The sequence below is a fragment of the Nicotiana tabacum genome, chromosome 10, assembly GCF_000715075.1.
Source record: "Nicotiana tabacum cultivar K326 chromosome 10, ASM71507v2, whole genome shotgun sequence".
Taxonomy (NCBI): Eukaryota; Viridiplantae; Streptophyta; class Magnoliopsida; order Solanales; family Solanaceae; genus Nicotiana; species Nicotiana tabacum.
In genome coordinates, this window is record NC_134089.1 from 134,233,318 (window position 1) to 134,257,312 (window position 23,995).

The following is a 23,995-nucleotide window of genomic DNA, read 5'->3' on the forward strand; positions in this document are numbered from 1 at the left end:
AACACAATTAAAGGAATCCAGAATCAATTCGTAGTTGGCAAAGTCTTTTTGAAAGAAGAGTTCTCATATATATAAACACTCAAACATGTAAATCAAGAAGAGACTGTCAAGTTGTTTAAAAGAGAATTTTAATCGAAGAGAAGTTCATAATCATAAGTAAGGAGATGCAGGTTCAACCTGCAGACTCATAGTGAGTCTGAGAGTCCAGGGCCCCATTGTGGAACCCTGACTCGAACACAAAAAATCAAAATCGTCAAAAGGAAACCCCAAATCCTAGGGTTTCAAATGTTGAATCAGAAATAGAGGTGGGAAAGCAAACCATTTGTTTTTCAGAGTCTCAACAAAACAGACATGATAGCATGCTTGAACAATAAAGGAAGAAAAATCATGAAAACCATATTCGGGAAACTCAGAACATAAACAAGTTTAGAAGAAAGAGACAGTGCAAACTTGAACACAAGCAGATGAAACATGTAAAAACATGAACAGAGTCAAAAAACAAATAACTTTAACGGTAGGCACATATAGCAGAAGAGTAGTGAAAACATAACAGAAATTAACAGGAGAAAAGAAGAAGGTAAAAGACAATATATGCGTAAAATAAAAGAAATCATACGAGCAAGGTATAAACAAACACACATAAAGCAAAGAAGAAAAGAATCAGAAAGATTTTTTCAAAAATCCTTACGGAAACCCTAAAAATCGGAGAGAAACAATTTTGACAAAAACTTTTGGGGAAAACACTCTAGATGTCAAGAAAAACAGAGACATAGTACAGATCTAAACAAATAACGGTGAAAGAACCTCGAATGGCTTAGGGTTTCAGAGAAACCCTAGAAATGAGAAAGGCTATGAGACAGGTCTGGTCCTGAGTTGGGAAGGTAAAGAACCGGGCTCCTGAGTCTCGAATGTGCCAGAGCATGGCCGGAGAAACCATGGAATCAAAGATCGGAGAAGAATAGAGAGGGAATCGTCGAGGTCAGGCCTCACAACTTCGAACAACCAAGGTCTAATGGTGGAGAGGAATGAGTATAGACCATCCATGGCCTGAGAAGACATGGATTCCAGTGAAAGTACGGTGAAAAAGGGGTCGGAGACGGCTAGGGTTCCGAAGAACCTTCGAGAGCGTTTGAGGGTGGAGAGCATTCAAAGGCGGCTGGCTAAATAGAAAATGGGGACTAGGGTAAGGTTTGAGGAATTAAAAATGGAAAGGGGAGATCGTGACCGTTGATCAGATTGATCAACGGTCTGGATTTGAAGGAGCCTTGGGTCGGGTAGTTAAATGGGTCGAAGGGTATGGAATTGGGCTGGACCAGCTGGGATTCAAATTGGGTCAATTGGGGGGGGGGGGGGGTTAATGTGGCTATAATCGAAATACAAAATGGGCTGCAATTGAAACAAAATGAGGCCAGTTTTTAAATAGCGAGTTTTGTCCCTTTTTATTTCATAAAATAGTAAAAAAAAGATTTTAAAAACAAATTAAAAGTACTGACCCAACTAATAATGCATAAATATTAATTTAAAAATATTGAAACCAATTTACAATTATAGAAATGCTATTAATCTTAAAATAGGCTATATGAGAATGGAAATAAATTATTCTTAATTGTATTTTGGTGTAAATATGAGAATGGAAATAAATTATTCGCTAAGATGATAATTTTGGGAATAATTATTGGATTTTGCACTGCTAAAATAGGCAATAAATTGATTTTAAAAATTCTTAAAAATTAGAAAAAAACATCAAAACTCTTGGGCATGCTTATATATGCATACACATGCTATTTGGAAAATATTTTGAGCATAAAAATACACAGGAAAAAATTGGGTATCAACACCATTCACATTACAGACAAAGTATAGTTAGGGTGAAGCAAAAATCTCAAGATTGCGAAGCAAATGGAAAATAGGGAATCAATAGTTCAAATCTATTCCATAATTTGCGTAATCTAAAGGTAAAATTCAAAATTGACAAAATGGAAATATGACTAGGTAAACTAAATGTCAAGACACAAAGTTGAAAAAGTTAAAATTAGTTTTCCATGTACTATTTGTAGATTTTGAGAAGAAGAAAAGACTTCTTGTATTTCTGTGCATGTTTACATCCCATGAGTAAGGAAATTTTTATAAAGCTCCTAATGCTAATTAAGGAAATAAAATGAATCTATACAATCAGTCCAGCTATCAAATCAAATCAGAATAAAATCAGATCTCCTAAATATAATCAAATGAAATCATGCTAATCAACATTTCCCCTCAAGTTGGTGCCAAGATGTCACACATGCCCAACTTGCAACTCAAAGTATGAAAAGTTCGCTTGTTGAGACCTTTAGTAAACACATCAGCTAGCTGTTTTTCCGATGACACATGAAACAAACTCAAGACACCAGTTGTAACTTTTTCTTTGATGAAGTGTAGATCAATTTCCACATGCTTTGTTCGGTCATGCTGGACTGGATTATGAGCCATACTGATGGCAGCTTTATTGTCACAATACAAGGAAAGGTTTCCTTTTTCATACCGTCTTAATTCCTGTAGTAGCTTTTGTAGCCAAAGCAGTTCGCAAACACCCTGGGCCATAGCTCTATATTCTGCCTCGGCACTTGATCTAGCAACTATACTTTGCTTCTTGCTTCTCCAAGTAACCAAGTTTCCTCCTACGAGCGTATAGTAACCGGATGTTGATCTTCTGTCATCTAGAGATCCATCCCAATCCGTGTCTGTAAAAGCTTTTATTTGGAGGTGATCATGTTTGGAGAAAAGTAGACCTTTCCCTGGAGCAGACTTCAGATACTGCAAAATGTGAAAGATAACTTGCATATGAGGATCTCGGGGATCATGCATGAACTGATTCACCACGCTAACTGAATAGGCTATGTCTGGTCTAGTGTGGGAGAGATAAATGAGTCTTCCAACCAGCCTCTAATATCTCTCCTTATCAACTGATTCTCCAACTCCGCTTTGTAACTTGTGATTGCTTTCAATGGGCGATTCTGCGGGTCTGCAACCTGTCATATCGGTTTCTTTCAAAAGATCCAGAATATACTTCCTTTGAGAAATAAAGATTCCTCTTTTGGATCTAGCAACCTCAATTCCCAAGAAATACTACAATTTTCCTAGATCTTTGATCTCAAATTTCATGTGCCAACAACTTTTTCAATCGAGACATCTCCTCTTTGTCATCTCCTGTCATTACTATGTCATCAACATAAACTATGAGAAGAGTGAGTTTACCCGTTTAATGTCTTATGAAGAGGGTGTGATCAATATTCCTTTATTGGTAACCGAAGGAGATCATTGCTTTGTTGAATCTGTCAAACCAAGCTTTGGGGGATTGCTTCAGTCTGTATAAGGCTTTATTCAATCTGCATACCTTTCCTCGACTCTGTGTAGTATCAAATCCAGGAGAAATCTCCATATATAACTCTTCTTATAAGTTTCCAGGAAGAAATGCATTCTTCACATCAAACTATTGCGAGTCCCAATCAAGATTAGGTGCACAAATAAAAGAATTCTAATAGTGTTCATCTTAGCAACATGGGCAAATGTCTCTTGATAATCCACTCCATAAGTCTGAGTGAATCCCTTAGCCACCAATCTTGCTTTGAATCTTTCAATTGAGCCATCAGCTTTGTGCTTCGTAGTAAAGATCCATTTGCAGCCAACCAACTTCTTGTCTGGTGGCGAAGTGACAAGTTCACATGTCTCATTTTTTGACAAGGCCTTCATTTCTTCAATCATAGCTTTCTTCCATTTAGGATCTGCAAAAGCTTCCCTCCAATTCTGGGGAATAGACACAGAAGAAATAGACAAGGTAAAGGCTCTATAGGAGGGAGACAGAGAATTATAAGAGACAAAATTAGATAAAGGGTATTTGGTGGTACAAGATCTGACTCCTTTTTTGAGAGCAATAGTTCATCTAACTCATCAGGAAATGTAGATAACTCACCAGTAGAAGAAGGTTTAGCTTCGGTATATTGCATGATGGCTTCTTTTGCTCTATTTTTCCTCGAGTAAGTTTTCAAATCAGGCCTATCCAAACACCCAATAGTCTCCCCTTGAATTCTTTCTCCAATTTCACTTTCCCCTGACAATATCATCTAGAGGTCCAATAATGGAACTAGGTAAAATCACCTCTTCCTCCTTACTGCTCTCCCCCTGAAGAGGTAATGAGGTAATACTGAAATAGGGCTCAGATTCTCGAAAGGTAACTTACATGCTAACAAAAAATCTCTTAGAGGGAGGATGATAACATTTGTAACCTTTATGTGTCGGAGAATACCCAATGAAAACACATTTTATAGCTCTAGGATCAAGTTTCCCAGAGTTTCTAGTGTGGACAAAGCAAACACACCCAAACACCTTTGGAGGAGCAGTATATTCATTCTTACCCTTTAAAGTTTCCAGAGAACTTTGAAAATTGAGGGGTTTAAGTGGCATTCTGTTGATAAGATAGGTAGCCGCTAGAATAGCATCCCCCAGTAAAGTTTTGGTAGATGCATGGTGAATATAAGAGATCTTGCTACTTCTAACAGATGCCTATTTTTCTTTGTACGACCCCATTTTGTGCACTAATGTAAGGACAACTAGTCTGATGGACTATCCCAATGGACTCCAAATAAGCACCAAATCTTTTATCCATGTATTCGCTGCCATTGCCAGTTCTGAAGATTTTTATTGGCATCAAACTGAGTACAAATCATCTTATAAAATGTCTGAAAACAAGAGAAAACTTCACTTTTGGATTTTAACAAATATACCCAAGTCATCCTAGTGCAGCAATCAATGAACGTAACAAAACATTGACTACCAGACATAGAACCAGTTTGGGTAGGACCCCATATATCATAATGAATAGTCATAAATGAAGTTGTGCTTCTATTATCTCTCACAAGATAAGAGTTTCTAGTATGCTTGGCATATTCACACGCATCACAAAGATTCAAATCGAGTCCTTGAAAACTAATCGGGATATAACTTCTTCAAAACAAAGAATGATGGGTGTCCTAACCGTCTATGCTGTTGTATTATTTCGTGGTTGACATCCTTACTTTCCCCCAGAAAGGCTTGACCAGAGTTTTGAATCCCATCTAATATATACAAGTCATCACGCAATTTACCACTGCCAATCCTTTTCCCTATTTGAAGATCCTGAAAAATACAATGATCGGGAAAGAACTTGATTTTATAGTTGAGCGTTGGTGATGTCACTAACAGATAAAAGATTAATAGGGAACTCAGGGACATGGAGCACGAATGATAGTTTAATATTAGGAGTACAAATGATAGAACCTGTTCCAGAGATAGGTGTTAAATAACCATTGGTTATTTTAACATTATCTCCTTTAGGAGACGGAGAATAGTTTTTAATGCCTTTAGAGGAGTCTGTCATGTGTCTATTTGCACCAGAATCGATAATCCAAGAATTAAGGTTATCAGCAAAGGCAGTACCTGATTGCATATGATTGGATGTGGCAACATTAGCGGAGTCAATTTTGGCTTGGAGGTGACGGTGAAGCTGATTTTTATCCGAAGACAAGATTTCTCCAGAAACCATCTCCTTGAATGTCTACATATTTCAGCCCAATCAGAAGGAGTTTGTGCCGCGGACAACCAACAAGAGAGAAAACTCGACCTCTTTGATAAAAAGGAACCCTACTGCTGCAAAGGAGATAACTCACCTCAAAAAAGGCAGCAATGGCTCTGATACCATGTAGATTTTGAGAAGAAAAAAAGACTTTTTGTATTTCTGTGTATGTTTACATCCCATGAGCAAGAGAATTTATACAAAGCTCCTAATGCTAATTAAAGAAATAAAATAAATCTATACAATCAATTCACCTATCAAATCAAATCAGAATAAAATCAGATCTCCTAAATATAATCAAATCTCCTAAAATCATGCTAATCAACACTCCTAAATCAAGTCTCCTTGAATGATGCTAATCAATACTATTGTTCCTAGAGGTAGTTGGTAAGCCTAAAAGTTTATGTACAGTCCATTATAAACCTAACATCCACTTTTGGGTGCTATTGAGTGGACAATATCCATAAGATAAACATTAGGCCGATTTACCCGGTATCTATGGTAGTGGGATGTAGCAGCTACCTGGTGGAATAGTCGAAGTACACACAAGCTGGCCCAAACACCACCGTTATAACAAAAAAAAAGATATCCACAAGATAGATTTTAACAAAAAAAAAGCGGAGCTAAAGCATAATAGCAAGACAAGAACCATGGTTGCTATTATAGTTCCAACTAGAATTAGAAAAAAAAAAGGTGTATTAGAAAGTGAACTCTTTAGATGCTCCCAGGCACGAGTTCCGAGGTGAGAGCCTAAAAACTCTCCCTGATATCGTTTCTCTCCCTTTCCGATGATCTTTCCTTTGGTTACTTAGTTTTTTTATCAATCATGTCTTGGTGATTGGCTCAAAAACTTTGTCTTCTTTTTCTCTTTCTTCCTAAATTATGGTTAATAGAATATATTTTATTATTAGTGAGAAGTCTTTTGACATTACTGAAGTCAAAAATGGTGCAGAGGTTTGGTACGACTGGGTGGAACGCAAGAAGAATTTCATGAGGAAAATGACTCTCAATCGAAATGTCATGCTGTGGGTTTGCAGTTTTCTTCATACAACATCTGATCGAAAGGGGAATGAACTCAGAAGGTGGAAGTCCAGAGACCATGTCTACAATTTCTTCTGTACAAAGAAATACAATGATTTTGGCAGATATATAAGCATTGAAGCAGTACAGGGAGAATGCAGAGCTGTCATAATCCTTCCAGAAGTAGCATTCAATGTGGGATGGAGAGATGTTGCTTTAAATATAGAGAAGTTCATAAATAAGGTGGCTCCAGCTGTGAAAAGCTTTGTCAAACCAACTGTGAAGAGTTTTATCAAACCAACAGAGGAGCACTCTTATATGGAAGCATTCAAAACCGATAAGTGGGAGGCAAAAGGAACCTCGACGTCGTCTGCACAAACCCCTTTTGGTCAACGAGTTACTGTTCAAGGGCCTGAAATTTCTGATAAGGATTTACTAAGCAGATGTTTGGTTGGCAGCTTCAGTGATATGAAGGAATTGCCCACTCTCTCTGACATCAGGAGATGGGCCACTAACAAATGGAGCAATATCCCTGGCATACAGATGTATGAAATGCATGGCTCAAAATTCTTGTTCGAGTTTCTGTCAAGAAAAATGGCAGACCATATCAAAATGGGGGAATGGAGATGGAGGAACAAACTGTTGATGCTTGAATGGTGGTCGCCTACAGTAGGTTGCTACCCGGCTGATGCAAAGCTGGACTGGGTTTGAGTGAGATTACTGGGGATTCCTCTTCATCTTTGGTCCTAGAAAATCTTCAATGGTATTATAGAGAGTAAGAGAGTAAAGGGAGACCAAAGACAGTTTTATAAGCTAACTTACTTGTATGCAGGGATCCATACATCTGGATGGTTCGATGCAGTAAACAAAAGAAACATTTGGTATAATGTCGCACCATATGAAGTAAACGTGGTTTCTCCCTGCCGCGTGTCTTTAAAAAAGGCGTACCCTAACCAGTTTGAGAATAGAAGAAATAAAGTAGATAAAGCCTGCAAAGGGCAGATAAAAAGAGGAAGGCTTGGGTCAGCAAGATGATAAGAATTCAGGTGTGAACACTTAAGTTTATCATATCAAATTGCATAAAATGTCTGTTATACACTACAAAAATGAACCATTAAACCCGAAGATAACGATAACTAACCACAACATTAAGGTAGGTACCAAGCATTCCTGCAAGAAGGAGGAAGCCATCTCATAATTCCCTATTGTCAAAAGTTGGAATTAAGATCAAATTAGCAACCACATCTAAGAAAGAATTATGACTTCATACGCATTGCTATATGATAAACAACTAGCGGAATAGCCTACCAAGATGCACCGGCAGATGCATGGGTCCCATATGAAACTTCATGTACCGTGTTCTCTAATTAATTTAGATCAATTTAAAAAGGTTGGTCTTTCCTGTACTATCAATATCTTTGACTTCATATGCATTGTTAAAATAATAAAAAAAACAGTATAATAGATTACAAAGATGCATCAGCATCTGAACCTTTCATATTTTCATCAACTAAATGTAACTATAAGTAAAGCATACTATATCTGAGAGGTTTATTCTTATTATCAGAGGAAATTTTGTGATTACTAGCACCCATACAATGTAATATACGCGGACAATTTCATCAGGCTTATTGCATGTCCGTTGTCCAAAACATCCGTTACACAATTACAGCTCATTCTTTTTTCTTTTTGTTTTGATAAGTAACAATTGAAGCTCATTCAAGAAGTAGAAGCGGGATAATGGACTCAGAGAGAGATAGAGAGAGAGGACAAAGAGATCAAAATCATATTTGAAGACTCCATTCCCTTCAAAAGTTGCAGGATAGTAATTTCATAGAACCACAGAAGATCAGGCTCACCTTCCTTCCTTCCTCGGTGGGGTGGGGGAAGGGTGGGAATGAAAAAATTATGGAGAATGAGAAAACATACTCATGAAACTATCATTTTCTAAAGTAGAACAATATAACATTTGCTTGATATTTTGGAAGACAACATTAAAAGCTCACTTCTCCAAATACCTTCGTGTATAACAGATGCATAGCTCATTGTGTATTGTGCATGATAATCATCATCGTATTCTGATTATATTTCATATAATTGAGTAAAAGAAAAAAGACTACTAAAAAAGTAAAATGTGAGACCACTTGGAGGGAGAAGTTTGGGTAAAGAAAGTTATTAACATAAACATGAACAAAGAGTCAAAGAGATCATGACTAAATTTGGAAAGTAAAAGAATAGGAATCCTACTATGGCGTACCTATTGTTCAAAATAAAGAACACCACCCTGAGATAGGGTGCAATACGAAATGGAAGATAGTAGTTTACGGGGAAAAGAATGTAGACGACAATATCTGCAACCAAGATAAACAGCAAAATGACCTGAAAAGTAAGCCAAAAATGAAAGAAGTTACTAAAGAAAATTAACTATAGTTTCTGTGAGAGTTTCAAGCAAAATTGATTCACCAACTCCAACCTCTGGAAATTCTTTTCTCAAGGTGCTTTATCGAAAATCCAGTTATAGGTCAGTTTTCTACAGAAAAAAAGTGCAAGCAGAATACCAAGAGTTGCTTAGGATTCACATAGTTGACTTCGTGGGTTTATCAGAGAACTTTTACGTGAGACTTACCCACTGATTGTGGACAAATTGGAAGGGAAAGTAGAAAGAGGGAAAATAGAAAATGATTTTGATGTTCGAACCTTGCTGCAGGCAAAAGCTTGGTATTTAAAATGAAGGGTAGAGGGGCGGGCCCAGTATCCACCAAGTTTCGAACCGTGCGCCACTATCCCTCAAGGTTTTCTCAGTTATCAAAAAACATTAATCTTCACAAACTAGTGATACATTTACGAGGAGGAACTGAAATGATTAACATTGAAAAAAATATGAAGATTCATAAGGAGAAACGTGGAAGTCTGGTTCAAAATACCTTCATTCTATTAAGAAGACTTTTCCGGTAGAGATGGAAGCCTTCATATGATATTGGAAATAAAATGTGTATCATAAGAATTAAAAGAGTAACACCCTGCAGAAGACAGTTTGAAAGAAAAAGTTAGCAAAGCCAGGAAGAATAAGGTAAGCTAGCCAGCTATACACAGATCTCTTGTGCTAATGCTTTTACATTTTACACCAATCTCCTATAGCCTAATAAGTCACCATAGAAGTTCTTCTTCATAAGATACCTCGCCAAGTATGATAATAGGTGAATTGGACTATAATTAGGCCCTAAAGAACCACCTTCTTATATAGTTTTTATGGTAAAAAGTGACAACAAAATGTTCTGATTAGTGCTTTTCATGCTTTGCAGGCTATATACAATAAAAGAAGTCTATGGAGTACTTTTGGGATCAATTACGGAGAAAAAGAGGCCAATCGTACAATATCCGCTGAGTGCACCACGCGAAGACAACAAAACCAGAACTGGAGATGGACTGCCGCGGTCCTGGCGTAACCGCGGTCGGACCGCGGCAGAAGGCTGTTGCGGATTCTGAGAGGCTAGTTGGCCGCGGTCCTGGCGTAACCGCGGTAGGACCGCGATAGGAAGCGGAAAATTGAGGGACTGAAGTGCAAAACACGGGATTTTTAGCCCAAAACCTTATATTAAACAATAGAACTCGCCCAAGGAAGGCATGTAATGTTTTAGAGAGTACTTTGACAAGAAAAACAAGTGTGAGAGATCACCCAAAACATCATATTTTTCTTCTTCTCTTTATTTTTCTTGCAATTTTGATCATGAATATTTTCATAGTTTATTTACCCATTGTCATGAGTAGCTAAATCCTTTGTCTAGGGTTTTGATGGAACCTATTGAAGGATGAACTTCTCGATTATGTTAATATAGTTTGCCAGTTTAATCTCTATTTGTTCAACTACGTGTTTGTGGTAGTTAATTGACAGGATCCTCAATTAGCTGTGCCTATTTAGTATGCATAACTCGGGAGAGAGTGCATAATTAGGTAATTGTTGAACAACATCACTCCCAAAGTATAAGAGGGATCTATAACTGCGGGTAGGGATAACGAAGTCTTGGGTGCAATCTAAAGTGAACTGTAATAAACAAAGCCAGCTAGCGTATCTCAGGAAAGTGCGTCTAGTAAATTATCGTGATTACTCGGGAGAGATTCACAGTAAAAAGAGTGTTCATGATTGATAGAGATGTGTTGGTAAATCTATATGAAACATAAACAGAAGGGATTCCATCAATAGGGGAAATCACTACCTTAGAACCTTCTCATTATTGTTCACAACTTAAGCATATTTAGTTTACAACTGTTTATTGACTTTCAATCTTAGTTATTAAATATACCATCAACTATTATTCACAACGTTTGGGGAAGTTGATTCTAAAGAATTTAGTAAGTCCAACGAAAGTAATTGATAGGTTAATTCTCTGTGGATTCGACTCTGGGCATAAATACTCAGGTTATATTTGCAACGTCCGCATTGTCCTTTTATAAGGCATAGTTGGGCGTGATCAAATTTTGGCGCCGTTGCCGGGAAATTAACGGTGTTATCAATTACAATTGAAAGAAGTACAAAAATTCTTATTGTAGTCATTTTTTCTCTATACCCAATTTTTACATTGAAATTTTAACGTTTGTTGACTTGGTTGCATAGGTGCATGCCTAGAAACTCATCGAAATCTGGTGAAGTATTTGAAGCATTATCAGATCCCGAGAAAGTTTTCAAGGCCTTGAATCGGGCTAATCGGAAAAAATACCAACAACCAACAACTGCACAATTCGAAACAGTCATGGGGGATCACGAGGAACACCCAGCGGTACCAATAGTGCCAGAGGCTGCTCTCTATGACGGGCACAACCCACAGCTAAAAATTTGTCCACAGCCATTGTAGTTCCGCAGATACAGGCTGAGTTATTCCAAATTACGAATAACATGCTGCACTTGTTGCAGAACAAGAGACTATTTTCGGGGTCGCAAGTCGAAGATCCTCAGCAGCAGTTGAAGAACTTCCTCTCTATCTACAAAACCCAAAGGCAACCCAACGTAACTCCTGAAGCAATCAAGCTGTTATTGTTTCCATTCTCAATGACATAAGCTGCCCAGACTTGGCTAAACTCACTTCCCATAAATTCTATAACAACTTGGGATGAGTTAGTCAGGCAATTCCATAACAAGTTCCACCCACCCAATAAGATTGCTCAACAAATTGATAAAATTTTGAGTTTTAAACAGAGACCAATGGAGACACTGCATGAAACATGGGAGCGCTTTAAAGAGATGCTGATTATATGCCCGCACCATGGTATTCCAAATCTGAGTTTTACATAGGATTGTTAGATAGCGTGAAGAACATTGTTGATGCTTCAACTGGTGGAACATTTTTGAGCAAAACATGGAGAGAAGGCCAGAGTCTGCTTGACAAGATGGAACAAAATTCGGGATGGACAACCAGGAATGCACCTATCACTCCAGTGGTTCACTCAATGCCCTTAGATCCATCCAACTCTATGGCTGAAAATATGGCCACCTTATTGACACATATGAGTATACTCACCAAAAAGGTGGAAGAGTCAGGGCAGAAGCAGCAGGTACATATCGTAGATACTACCACTGGGGGCTTGTGCGCATCTTGCATTAGTCAGCCAATCAGTAACCAATGGAATGCAGAACATGATCATCACCACTACCCTGAAGACATGAATTATGTGTCTAATTATGGAGGCCAGAGACAGGGTGGTCAGAATTGGGGCCAGCAAAATCAACAATACAGGCCAGTCCATCCACAGTTCAACAATGGAAACATGGGAGGTATGAGACCCCCTAACAATATGGCACCTTACCCAAGACCACAGGGATATAATAATCAGAATCAGCAGCAGGGGTATCACCCTCCTCAGCAGCAGCATGGTGGAAGGCTGGAAGATGGGTTTGCTAGACTTGAGGCAATGATGCAGCAGGTTATTGGGTCTAATGCAAAGATTAATGAGAGAGTGGATGCACATGATGCAACAATCAAGAATATTGAAGTGTAGGTGGGCCAAATTTCTATGTCTCTGAACAATCGTCCTCATAGGACACTACCTGCAGACACCCAGATAAATCCAAAAGATCAAGGCCCAAAGTAGTTGATGACGGTAAGTCTACGTAATGGCAGAGATCTGGATGTAGAGCAAGAGAGGGCTCGAGAAACTAGACAAGCTAAGACACTTATACCAGTGCCCATTGAGCTGGATGAGTCAACGAAACTGATGGAGGTGCCAGTCCAGCCTACCCAGGAAGAAAATAGCATTCAGAATGCGACCGAGAAAAAAGCTGAGACACTCCAGGAACCCGTAGTTGATGTAGCAGCTGATAAGGGGGAAGAAGAGACCTCCTGCACCTTTCCCTCAGAGGCTGGCTAAGTACCAAAAGGAGGAACAATACAAGAAGTTCTTCGAAATGCTGAAACAAATCCAGGTAAACATACCATTGATTGAAGCTTTGAAGGAGATGCCTGGGTATGCAAAAATGATGAAGGACTTGATGTCCCGAAAGTTTGATTTCCAAGACTTGGCCACAGTTACTCTTACTCAGACATGTAGTGCAGTGGTGACTAAACCAATTGCAGAAAAGCTGTCTGACCCAGGGAGCTTTACAATTCCATGCACTATTGGTAATTTTGTTTTTGCTAAAACACTGTGTGATATAGGGGCCAACATCAATCTTATGCCCCTGGCGATTTACAAGATGTTGGGCATTGGAAGAGCTAGACCCACCTCTATGTTGTTGCAGCTGGCTGACAGGACAGTGAAACGACCCTCTAGTATACTGGATGATGTGCTAATTCAGGTAGGGAAATTTGTGTTCCCTGCAGATTTTGTGATCTTAGACTGCAGAGTGGATGAAGAGATTCCCATAATTTTGGGAAGACCATTCTTGGCCACAGGGAGAGCTCTCATTGATTGTGAAACCGGGGAGCTCAAAATGAGATTGAATGATGAGGAGATAACATTCAATGTGCAGAAATCTATGAGGCGACTAAGTGAATTCGCCAATTGTTCTCTTATTGATGCCGTGGATGTAATCGTAGAGACTGATGATGAGATGCTAACCATTGAGGACCCCCTTGCTACATGTTTAATGAATTTGGATAAGGTGAATGGAGAGGAACTAACGGAATGGGTGTTGGCATTAGAGGGTAGAAGGTTCTGGGATAGAACTCTAGAATTTGAGCCCTTGCACTTGGAAAATCGAGAGACTCCTCCAGCCAAGCCATCTATCGAAGAACCACCAAAGCTGGAGTTAAAGCCATTGCCCAACCATCTCAGGTATGAATTCCTTGGACCTAACTCCACATTACCTGTTATTATCTCATCTAGTTTGTTAGATGTGCAGGCACAAAAACTCTTGAGGTACTTAAGGAGTGCAAAACTGCCATTGGGTGGACCATGGAAGACATAAAGGGGATCAGCCCCGCCTACTGTATGCACAAAATTCTACTGGAAGAGGGATACAAACCTTCCAGGGAACACCAAAGAAGGCTGAACCCTAACATGAAGGAAGTGGTGAAGAAGGAAGTAATAAAGTGGTTAGACGCGGGAATTATCTTCCCATTCTCTGACAGCAGCTGGGTTAGCCCAGTTCAATGTGTACCTAAAAAGGGTGGCATGACAGTAGTTAAGAATGATAACAGTGAATTGATCTCTACAAGAACAATCACGGGCTGGAGAATTTGCATGGATTATAGAAAGCTAAATCTAGCCACCCGGAAAGACCACTTCCCACTTCCCTTCATTGATCAGATGTTAGACAGACTGGCAGGGAGGTCACACTTCTGTTTTTTGGACGGGTACTCAGGATACAACCAGATCTCCATTGCACCGGAGGACAAAGAGAAGATCTCTTTCACTTGCCCTTATGGCATTTATGCCTTTTGGAGGATGCCATTTGGCCTATACAACGCACCCGCCACATTCCAATGGTGCATGATGGCCATATTCACTGACATAGTAGAGGACATAATAGAGGTGTTCATGGATGACTTCTTAGTGGTGGGGAATTCATTTGATGAGTGCCTAATAAATCTGACGCGTGTGCTGAAACGGTGTATCGAGACTAACCTGGTTCTGAATTGGGAGAAGTGCCACTTCATGGTACAAGAAGGCATAGTCTTGGGGCACCGGGTGTCAAGCAAAGGAATTAAGGTGGATCGTGCTAAAGTGGATGTAATAGCAAAGCTACCTCCTCCAACTTCAGTCAAAGCAATCAGAAGCTTCCTTGGGCATGCTGGTTTCTACCAGAGATCCATAAAAGACTTCTCAAAAATTACCAACCCTCTCTGTAAGTTGTTAGAAAAAGATCACCCTTTCTTGTTTTCTGATGATTGCAGGGTAGCATTCGAGGAGCTGAAAAAGAGACTGGTCACAACACCTATCATTGTTGCCCCCAACTGGGAGCAACCATTCGAACTCATGTGTGATGCCAGTGACTACGCAGTGGGGGCAGTGCTGGGACAGCGGAAGGACAAGCTGATGCATCCAATCTACTATGCTAGTAGAACGCTGAGTGGAACCCAATTGAACTATACTGTGACTGAGAAGGAGATGTTGGCTGTGGTGTTTGCTTTCGACAAGTTCAGATCATATCTGATTGGTTCTAAAGTAATTGTATACACTGATCATGCAGCTCTCAGGTACTTGATTGAGAAGAAGGAGTCTAAGCCGCGCCTGATTCGTTGGGTGTTGCTGCTGCAAGAATTCGACCTTGAAATTCGTGACCGTAAGGGCACAGAGAACCAAGTCGCTGATCATCTATCACGACTTGAGGGAGCTAAAAATGCAGTTGAGGTTGAAGATATTCTGGAAACCTTTCCAGACGAGTAGATGCTCGCCACTAGTCTTGAGAAAGCGCCATGGTATGCAGATTTTACAAATTACCTGGCCTGCGGTATAGTTCCCTATGACCTTTCATCTGTACAAAAGAAAAAGTTTTATCATGACTGCCGCATGTATTATTGGGATGAGCCTTACCTGTTTAGAATTTGTGTTGACAATATGATCTAGAGGTGTGTCCCCAAGATAGAGCAATCTTCTGTTTTGTAGGCTTGTCACGCATCGGCTTATGGAGGACATTTTGGAGGGGTCAGGACAGCTGCGAAAGTGATTGAGGCCGGATTCTTTTGGCCAACAGTGTTTAAAGATGCGCACCAATGGGTGAAGGGCTGCAATGAATGTCAGCGGACCGGGAACATTTCCCGTCGCCATGAGATGCCCATGAACCCAATTCAAGACGTGTAAGTGTTTGATGTCTGGGGGATTGACTTCATGGGTCCTTTCGTCAGCTCCTATGGCAATAAGTACATACTTGTTGCTGTGGATTACGTGTCCAAATGGGTAGAAGCTGCAGCGTTGCCCACTAATGATGCAAGAGTGGTGGTGGGGTTTTTGAAGAAGAACATATTCACCAGATTTGGGACACCAAGAGCGATTATCAGTGACGGAGGCACTCACTTCTGTAATAGAGCTTTCGAGAAGTTGCTTGCAAAGTATGATGTACGCCACAAGGTGGCTACCCCTTATCACTCGCAAACTAGTGAGCAGGTTGAAGTGTCCAACAGAGAGATAAAGAGTGTGCTAACCAAGACTGTGAATGCCACAAGAACTGATTGGGCAAAAAAGTTAGATGATGCACTCTGGGCCTATAGAACTGCTTTTAAAACACCGATTGGTATGTCACCATATAAGCTGGTGTTCGGGAAGGCCTGCCATTTGCCAGTGGAACTTGAACATAGAGCGTGATGGGCACTGAAATAGCTGAATCTAGACATCGAGGCTGCGGACACAACGAGAATCACAGAATTGCATGAGCTCGACGAGTTCAGACATCTTGCTTTTGAGAGCACAAGGTTGTACAAGGAAAGAATGAAGAGGTTGCACGACAAGAACATTGTGGAGAGAAATTTCAATCCTGGAGATATGGCGTTGCTTTATAACTTACGATTAAGGCTATTTCCTGGTAAACTCAGGTCACGATGGTCTAGACCATTTAGAGTGGTCGAAGTTTTCACTTCAGGTGCTGTCGAGATCGCCACAGAGAAAGACTCTCGTACATTTAGAGTCAATGGGCAGAGATTGAAACTATATGTGGGCATGAGCGAACCAAAAGAAGTGTCTGAGCTACACCTGACTGAACCACAGAGGTCGAGCGAGCCTTAAATGCGCTCATCTGCGTCGTGCCGCGACGTTAAATAAGGCTCTACATGGGAGGCAACCCACGAATGTGTTGTAAGTGTAATGCATAAATTCATGAAAAACAAAGTAGCAGGAACACGCCCAGACCGCGGATCCAGCGTAACTGCGGTCGAACAGCGGTCAAGGACCTCCTCTGAAATAAGTCTACCATGGTCCCAGCGTAACCGCGGTAGGACCGCGGTCAAATACCCCCCTCTGAAAGAGGTCTACCGCGGTCCCAGCGTAACCGTGGTAGGACCGCGGCAGACCAGCGCGGGCTAGGTAAGTTGCAGATTTTTCCCCCCTTTTTAATAAATATAACCCCCACTATTCCCCCATCCCCTTCTTTCTTCTCTTCTCTCTTTCACACAATCTCCTATCCCTCAAACCCCTATTGTTGCCCCTCCTTTCTTCTTCATCTCTCTCCACAATCTATCCCTTCCATTCATCCTCAAGGTAAGCTTCTCTATTCTTTTCTCTTTCTTTTACATAACTTAGTGTAATGAGTAGTCTAAATTAGTTTCAATTAAACCCTAGGTAGTGTTTTAGTGTAATGTGGGAGATTGTGTAGGGTATTATATGGCGGAATTGTAGAATTAATAGTGGTGTGAGGGCAATAGTGGAGGTTGTCAACTTTGGGCACCTTACTAATTGGGTATACTGGCATTGATTGACAAAAGGAAACTGTTTGATGCCACCGGGTGGCGAAGTCTGAGTACCCATCCGACTGGCACATGTTAGGATGCATCTGATTGTTACCCTGAATTGTCTGCAGGTAATATGGCCCGAAAAAGGTGAAATATCTCGGCAAGCACTTCCCAAATGCCAATATATGATGCCACCAGGTCCCAGTCATAGGAGGCAGAGGACGCATTTCATGCTAAGGCCACCAAAAGCTTTATCCCTGAGATTCCTGTTGACAGGGCTGCCCTCCGTATGGAAAAAACATACATGTATGAGGAAATCAGACGGAGGGAGATAGAGTTCTTGTTTGATGAACATGAGACGACAAACCCAATATTAGTCCGGGAGTTCTACGCGAACTGCCCGGAACATTTGTGCCGGTTTGTGATTGTGCGGGGCAGGGTGGTAGATGCCTCAATTCTGAAGATTCGCCAGGTCTTGCAGCTGCCCCAGTTCACTGGTGACATTGATCATTACCACGACGCCCAAGGGGTGACTTGGGACACTATGATTGAGACAATCTGCGCAGGGGGTCGACCAATCTGGCAACAGGAAAACATTACCCTTCACTCCAAGTCGTTCACACATGAGGCTAAGTGATGGTTCACCATTATTTGCAGCCGGTTATTGCCCACGGGCAACACGACAGATGTGAACCACCTACGGGCTCTATTGGTATGGTGCTTCGTCACCAAGAAAGACTTTGATGTGGCGAAAATTATTGGAGATGAAATGATCCTTCAGTCACCTTTGCTATCTAAGGGGTTTTACTTCCCCTCACTTGTGACGAGGTTGTGTCTGCCGGATGGTGTTCCAATCCTACAGATGGAGCTTTTCCCGCAAAAGCGGCATTCAGAGCTTCAAAAATCACAGTGGGCAGAGATGCACCCACAACCATTGAGCTTGATGATGAGGATGACGCCCCAACACCCATGGCACCATCCAGGAGATCATATGATGGAGCCGGATCCTCTCGGCGATCCCATACTGGGGCAGGGTTCTCTAGATCACAGTCCAGCCGACCCATGTTGCATTCTTTGGAGGAAGAGGTGGCAGATCTTCGCTCCTCGGTGGATGGCCTGCATGTGCGTATGGATGCCATGTCTCAGCGGCAGGCCAGGTCTGAGAGCCGGATGATAGCTTGGTTCCGTGCTTTGGGGAGGGCTTGTCATGTGGATCCCAGCACCGTCTCCGACTCCGAGTGATGCTCAGGGAAGTCTTCTTACCCTTCTGCACTTTATTTGTGTTATGACATGGGGACATGCCATATTCTTTTTGTGTGGGGTGGGAGACTTGCTTTAGTGGTGTATTGTTAGTGTACATATACATTGAGTATGTTGTAGTTCTGTATCTTTGTTGTTGTGTATCATTGGTTGTACTCACCTTAGAAGTAACTGACTTGGCCCAGCGACAGACACTTGTCGACAGGTCTCTTGAGGGTCAAAGTCGGGTTTAAAAAAAATAAAAAAAATAAATAAATAAATGTAGGAGACTCTTCCTGAGGACAAACCACTTGGAGAATACTCTTGAGGGAAGTAGTCCATTTAGATTTTTTTATTTTCTTTTTCTTTTTAGGTAGTGTAGTAATTCCTCCTTGATTTTTCTTTTGACCACGATTCTTTTCCAAGGGCTTTTCTTGAACCGGGTTAGGTAGATTTTTCTTTAATATTTTTAGGACCCTTAGGACTTTATTGGACTAAGATGGGTGAGGGCAAGAATGCAACCCGTAATGTACACACCTGCAAATAACTAAAACGAACTTAAGGGTGTGGCGTCTAGGCTCGTTTGTAGACTCGTAATTTTATGCCTTAATTCTGCACACCTTGTCTTTCTTGAACGCTCACGTGAGTGTGTTGACAAACTAATTCGGAATGAGTTACATGCCAAGTGTGTGTGAGATAATACTTGTATTCCGTGCTTGCATGCGATACCTAGAACTTGCCCTGTGTGTTTGCAAAGCGAAATAGAAGTTGTTTGGCCTTAGAGATGATTGAGGGCCTATATAATTATGAATCCACCTGTACATATTGCCATAGTTAACCCCTTCGAGCCTAACGCTTGTTCTTTGATAACCTTACAATAACCTACATCCCTGTGTTTGAATAGTTTGACTGTTTGAACCTGTACCTCCTAGAAGCACTTGAATCGTTAAAGAGCATATAAAATTCAAAGTGTGGGGTAGTAATGGAGTGGGAAAAGGAAAATCAGGAAAATACTTGAATGGTGCAATGTCTATTAAAAAAAAAGAGGCCAGTTGCACCTAAAGAAAAGTGGGGGTAGCCTATGAAACAAGTGTGGAAGAATGATTGGGTCGAACATGGAAATTGGAATAAAGGGAACGATTGTATTAAAAGTGCTTAGGGAGGTTAGTCACTATATCCAAATATATCCTACCCTTCCCTTAGCCTACATTATAACCAAATAAAGACCTCTTGATCTTGGACTGAACAACTCAATTAGTAGAGTATTACACTAAGGGCAAGCGTATGGTGTATCTGTGTGGCATGTGAATGTTCTTTGCTGAGAGTGAGTGGATTCGTTCTATCTATAGTTCCTTGTTGCTTGATTTTATGTGTGTGGAACTTCTCTCAGAAATGTGATGTGAGGGCATGTGACTCAGGAAGAAAAAGCAAGTTTTCACCTCTGTTTAGAGTAACTAGAGTAAGCACGAGTGTGGCATGGCATTAGAGTCGTCATCTGAGGTGTGGTTGTTGCACTGCTTAGATTGTTCTTTCATAATGGCGGGTGTGACATAAACTGGGTAATGCATCGAACGATTAGGCCTAGAAGTGTGGTTCAACTTGCTCGAGGACGAGCAAAGATTTAAGTGTGGGGTGTTGATAATAGGTGAATTGGACTATAATTAGGCCCTAAAGAACCACCTTCTTGTATAGTTTTTATGGTAAAAAGTGACAACAAAATGCTCTGATTAGTGTTTTTCATGCTTTGCAAGCTATATACAATAAAAGAAGTCTATGGAGTACTTTTGGGATCAATTACAGAGAAAAAGAGGCCAATCGTACAATATCCGCTAAGTGCACCACGCGAAGGCAGCAAAACCAGAACTGGAGATGGACTGCCGCGGTCCCGGCGTAACCGCGGTCGGACCACGGCAGAAGGCTGTTGCGGATTCTGAGAGGCTAGTTGGCCGCGGTCCTGGCGTAACCACAGTAGGACCGCGATAGGAAGCGGAAAATTGAGGGACTGAAGTGCAAAACACGAGATTTTTAGCCCAAAACCCTATAAACAATAGAACTCGCCCAAGGGAGGCATGTAATGTTTTAGAGAGTACTTTGGCAAGAAAAACAAGTGTGAGAGATCACCCAAAACATCATATTTTTCTTCTTCTCTTTATTTTTCTTGCAATTTTGATAATGAATATTTTCATAGTTTATTTACCCATTGTCATGAGTAGCTAAATCCTTTGTCTAGGGTTTTGATGGAACCTATTGAAGGATGAACTTCTCGATTATGTTAATATAGTTTGCCAGTTTAATCTCTATTTGTTCAACTATGTGTTTGTGGTAGTTAATTGACAGGATCCTCAATTAGCTGTGCCTATTTAGTATGCATCGGGAGAGAGTGCATATTTAGGTAATTGTTGAACAACATCACTCCTAAAGTATAAGAGGGATCTATAACTGCGGGTTTAAAGGCGGGATTAGGGATAACGAAGTCTTGGGTGCAATCTAAAGTGAACTGTAATAAACAAAGCCAGCTAGCGTATCTCAGGAAAGTGCGTCTAGTAAATTATCGTGATTACTCGAGAGAGATTCACGGTAAAAAGAGTGTTCATGATTGATAGAGATGTGTTGGTAAATCTATATGAAACATAAACAGAAGGGATTCCATCAATAGGGGAAATCACTACCTTAGAACCTTCTCATTATTGTTCACAACTTAAGCATATTTAGTTTACAACTGTTTATTGACTTTCAATCTTAGTTATTAAATATATCATCAACTGTTATTCACAACGTTTGGGGAAGTTGATTCTAAAGAATTTAGTAAGTCCAACGAAAGTAATTGATAGGTTAATTCTCTGTGGATTCGACTCTGGGCATAAATACTCAGGTTATATTTGCAACGTCCGCATTGTCCTTTTATAAGGCATAGTTGGGCGTGATCAGCAAGCTTCTGTAATCACTTCAGACGCCCCTATTATATACTTAGTAATGAACCAATTACTTTTCCTCGTCTAACTTCTCTGGGAAACCAGTAAGCAACAGGAACAAGAATGGAAAAAAAAGAAGAAGCTCATGGTGCCATCATAGAACAGCCTTTACTTCTCATGTAATGATAATTGAGCCATGGCTTTAAGTATGAAGTGAAGTCTTTGTTTCACATTTTCGAGCTTCCTATAGCAAAGTGATTTCAGTTTCCATGCAGCAAAAAATAAGATCTCATACATCATGCCTCGACACTAGGAGGCAGCAACTACTCCTAATTGAGAATAGCTCTTAAAAAAATCCAACTTTACGACAGTCAAATCAATAAAATTTTCCATAGATTAGGAAATATTCAGAACCATCCATTCGTTCTGTTTAAAAGATTAGCTTCTAGCTTTAGATATCAAAGACTCCAAGTATAACAAATAAACCAGCTTACAAACCTTAACTCATATATAAGAGACTCGGTACGAGTCGAGTATGGAAGTCTCCTAGATAATAGTAGTCTCTGTTAATACAAGACTCAGCTAAATGCTTAAAACACCACAGTGGTCTCTGAGCAAAGAGAAACAGGAAAACAATGAAACTAAGACTGTCAGTTCTAAGAACAAGTGGGAAGTCAACACACCAGGAAAAAAAGAAAATTTGAAGCAGGGATAGGGCAGTAAGAGAGCTTTACAAACCTCAAGGAAGTTTAGAATGACTAGTGCAAGGGAATTAAATGTCCCAATCACTAAGTGAAAATCAGTAAACATGAAGTACAATGGTGCTGCCTTCTCAAAGCTCGATCCCTCAAGAATTTCCTTCGGTAGACCAACGCCATCTTCACCCTGCAGGTGTAACTTGCAGAATTAATTGCTCACCAAACATTGCTAAACAGAAAACATCAATTTTTTTAGTAAAGTGGACTTTGAACCCAGTGGCGGAGCCAGGATTTTCACTAAGGGAATTCAAAATGTAAGGGCGTAAATACAGAAAGAAGCCGAGGGGATTCAATCTATTATTTATATACGAACAATAATTGGCCTTGCATATACAGTTGTCCCCCTTAGCTCCACCTCTGCTTGAACCTAACTTAACCCACAAGCTGCACCATGAAGCGTAGGCGGATGCAATGATGCAATAATGGTTTAGTTATACCCAGTAATTATCCCACGAAGCATAAATATATGTAAAAAATTACTAAAATTTTGAACCAATAATTACAAAAAAATACAATAGATTCAGTGATAAGAAGTTAGGTTACTGTAACCAACTCCAGCTCAAATAAAGGGAGACATCTCCGTAATTGCTAGGCAGCTTTTGGAGTTTATAAGATAGAATGAACTCTCTCTCCCTGATTTCTCTGATTTCCCCCTCTAAATTGTTCAGACAATTTCTTGATTTATTGACTGAATTCACTTAAAATGTTGCTTTAAACCAAACTAAATACCATCAAGATAGCTTTCCATAATTTCAGAGGCCTGCATGTGGCTTATAATTGTGGAACAAACAAATTAAAATGAGCAGAAAAATTAAAAGGGACGTACAAGATCAACTAAAGCAGCAGCTTTCTGATAAGGTGATCCATGATCTGCGGTTAAACCTCGGACCACTACTCCTTTTATTCTGGTCGGCCAGCTGAGCTGACTCTTCCACCGTCATTCCAGCTTAATTAGTTCTCTTTGCTCTCTAGTTAGCCTCTGTGTATTATGAAGCCTAGCTAGCTATACAAGTTGAAACCTAGCTGCAGAATGGGAAGATGAGAGAAGAAAGGGTCACTTTCCTAAAAGACGATTGCATCAATATATTACTTAAAAAGAAGGATGCAAGATACAGAGCAACTGGTCAGCTTCGCACTAACTAAAATTTTCAAAATTCAACACTGTGCTAGGTGAACCAATCCATGACTTGTCCTTTTGTTTGTGTGCATATATATATTTGGTTCTCATGTTACCGTGTTAAATTTCTGCAACTCCAAGTTCTTTATTCAAGCAGCTCCAACGTGAGAAAGAGAATTGAGATGAGGCAGACTCCAGAGAGATGAAGAAAGGGAAGAAGAAGAAGATAATGCCACGTATCGTAGTGATACTATATTTTTAGATTAGACACGTAAGTATACCCACAAGAGTTAAGAGCTAAAATGACCAAAACGCCCTCAAACAAAATTTAATGACTTTTAAGCAGCCATGTCGAAACCTTTCTCTTATAATATACTAGGTTGTGCAGCCCGTGCTGGCACGGGCTCAACGTTATTTAACTCTGCGTGCTATGTAATTTTAAATATAATAAAAGTTAATGATGTAAGTATGGAATCTAGTAGATAATATTTTATGCTAAGTGGTACACACTTAATTTACATATATTTTGAACAAAATATACATTATTT

At 40.2% G+C, this 23,995-nt stretch overlaps 1 protein-coding gene and 1 non-coding gene across 18 annotated transcripts; both read right to left on the bottom strand.

The window, feature by feature from the left end:
• Positions 1-1,647: 1,647 nt before the first annotated feature.
• LOC107790859 (two pore calcium channel protein 1B-like) lies at positions 1,648-23,694 on the bottom strand. Of its 17 annotated transcripts, XM_075223336.1 has the most exons (10): positions 23,564-23,694; positions 23,157-23,353; positions 22,311-22,457; positions 9,532-9,627; positions 8,865-8,986; positions 7,749-7,809; positions 7,430-7,596; positions 5,452-5,661; positions 3,950-4,180; positions 1,650-3,783 (listed from the first exon to the last, which is right to left on the bottom strand). In XM_075223336.1, the coding sequence occupies exons 3-6, from the start codon at positions 22,380-22,382 to the stop codon at positions 7,800-7,802; spliced, it is 300 nt and encodes a 99-aa protein (XP_075079437.1). In that variant the 5' UTR covers positions 22,383-22,457; positions 23,157-23,353; positions 23,564-23,694; the 3' UTR covers positions 1,650-3,783; positions 3,950-4,180; positions 5,452-5,661; positions 7,430-7,596; positions 7,749-7,799. The 17 variants fall into 17 exon arrangements, 13 of the variants coding, with proteins under 13 accessions (XP_075079436.1, XP_075079437.1, XP_075079427.1 ...); XM_075223335.1 differs by having other exon boundaries at positions 1,648-4,180; XR_012695758.1 differs by having other exon boundaries at positions 1,672-5,151.
• On the bottom strand, positions 11,766-11,872 carry LOC142165685 (small nucleolar RNA R71). The gene has a single exon (XR_012696334.1). It is a non-coding gene; the product is annotated as a small nucleolar RNA R71 (small nucleolar RNA).
• Positions 23,695-23,995: the final 301 nt, after the last annotated feature.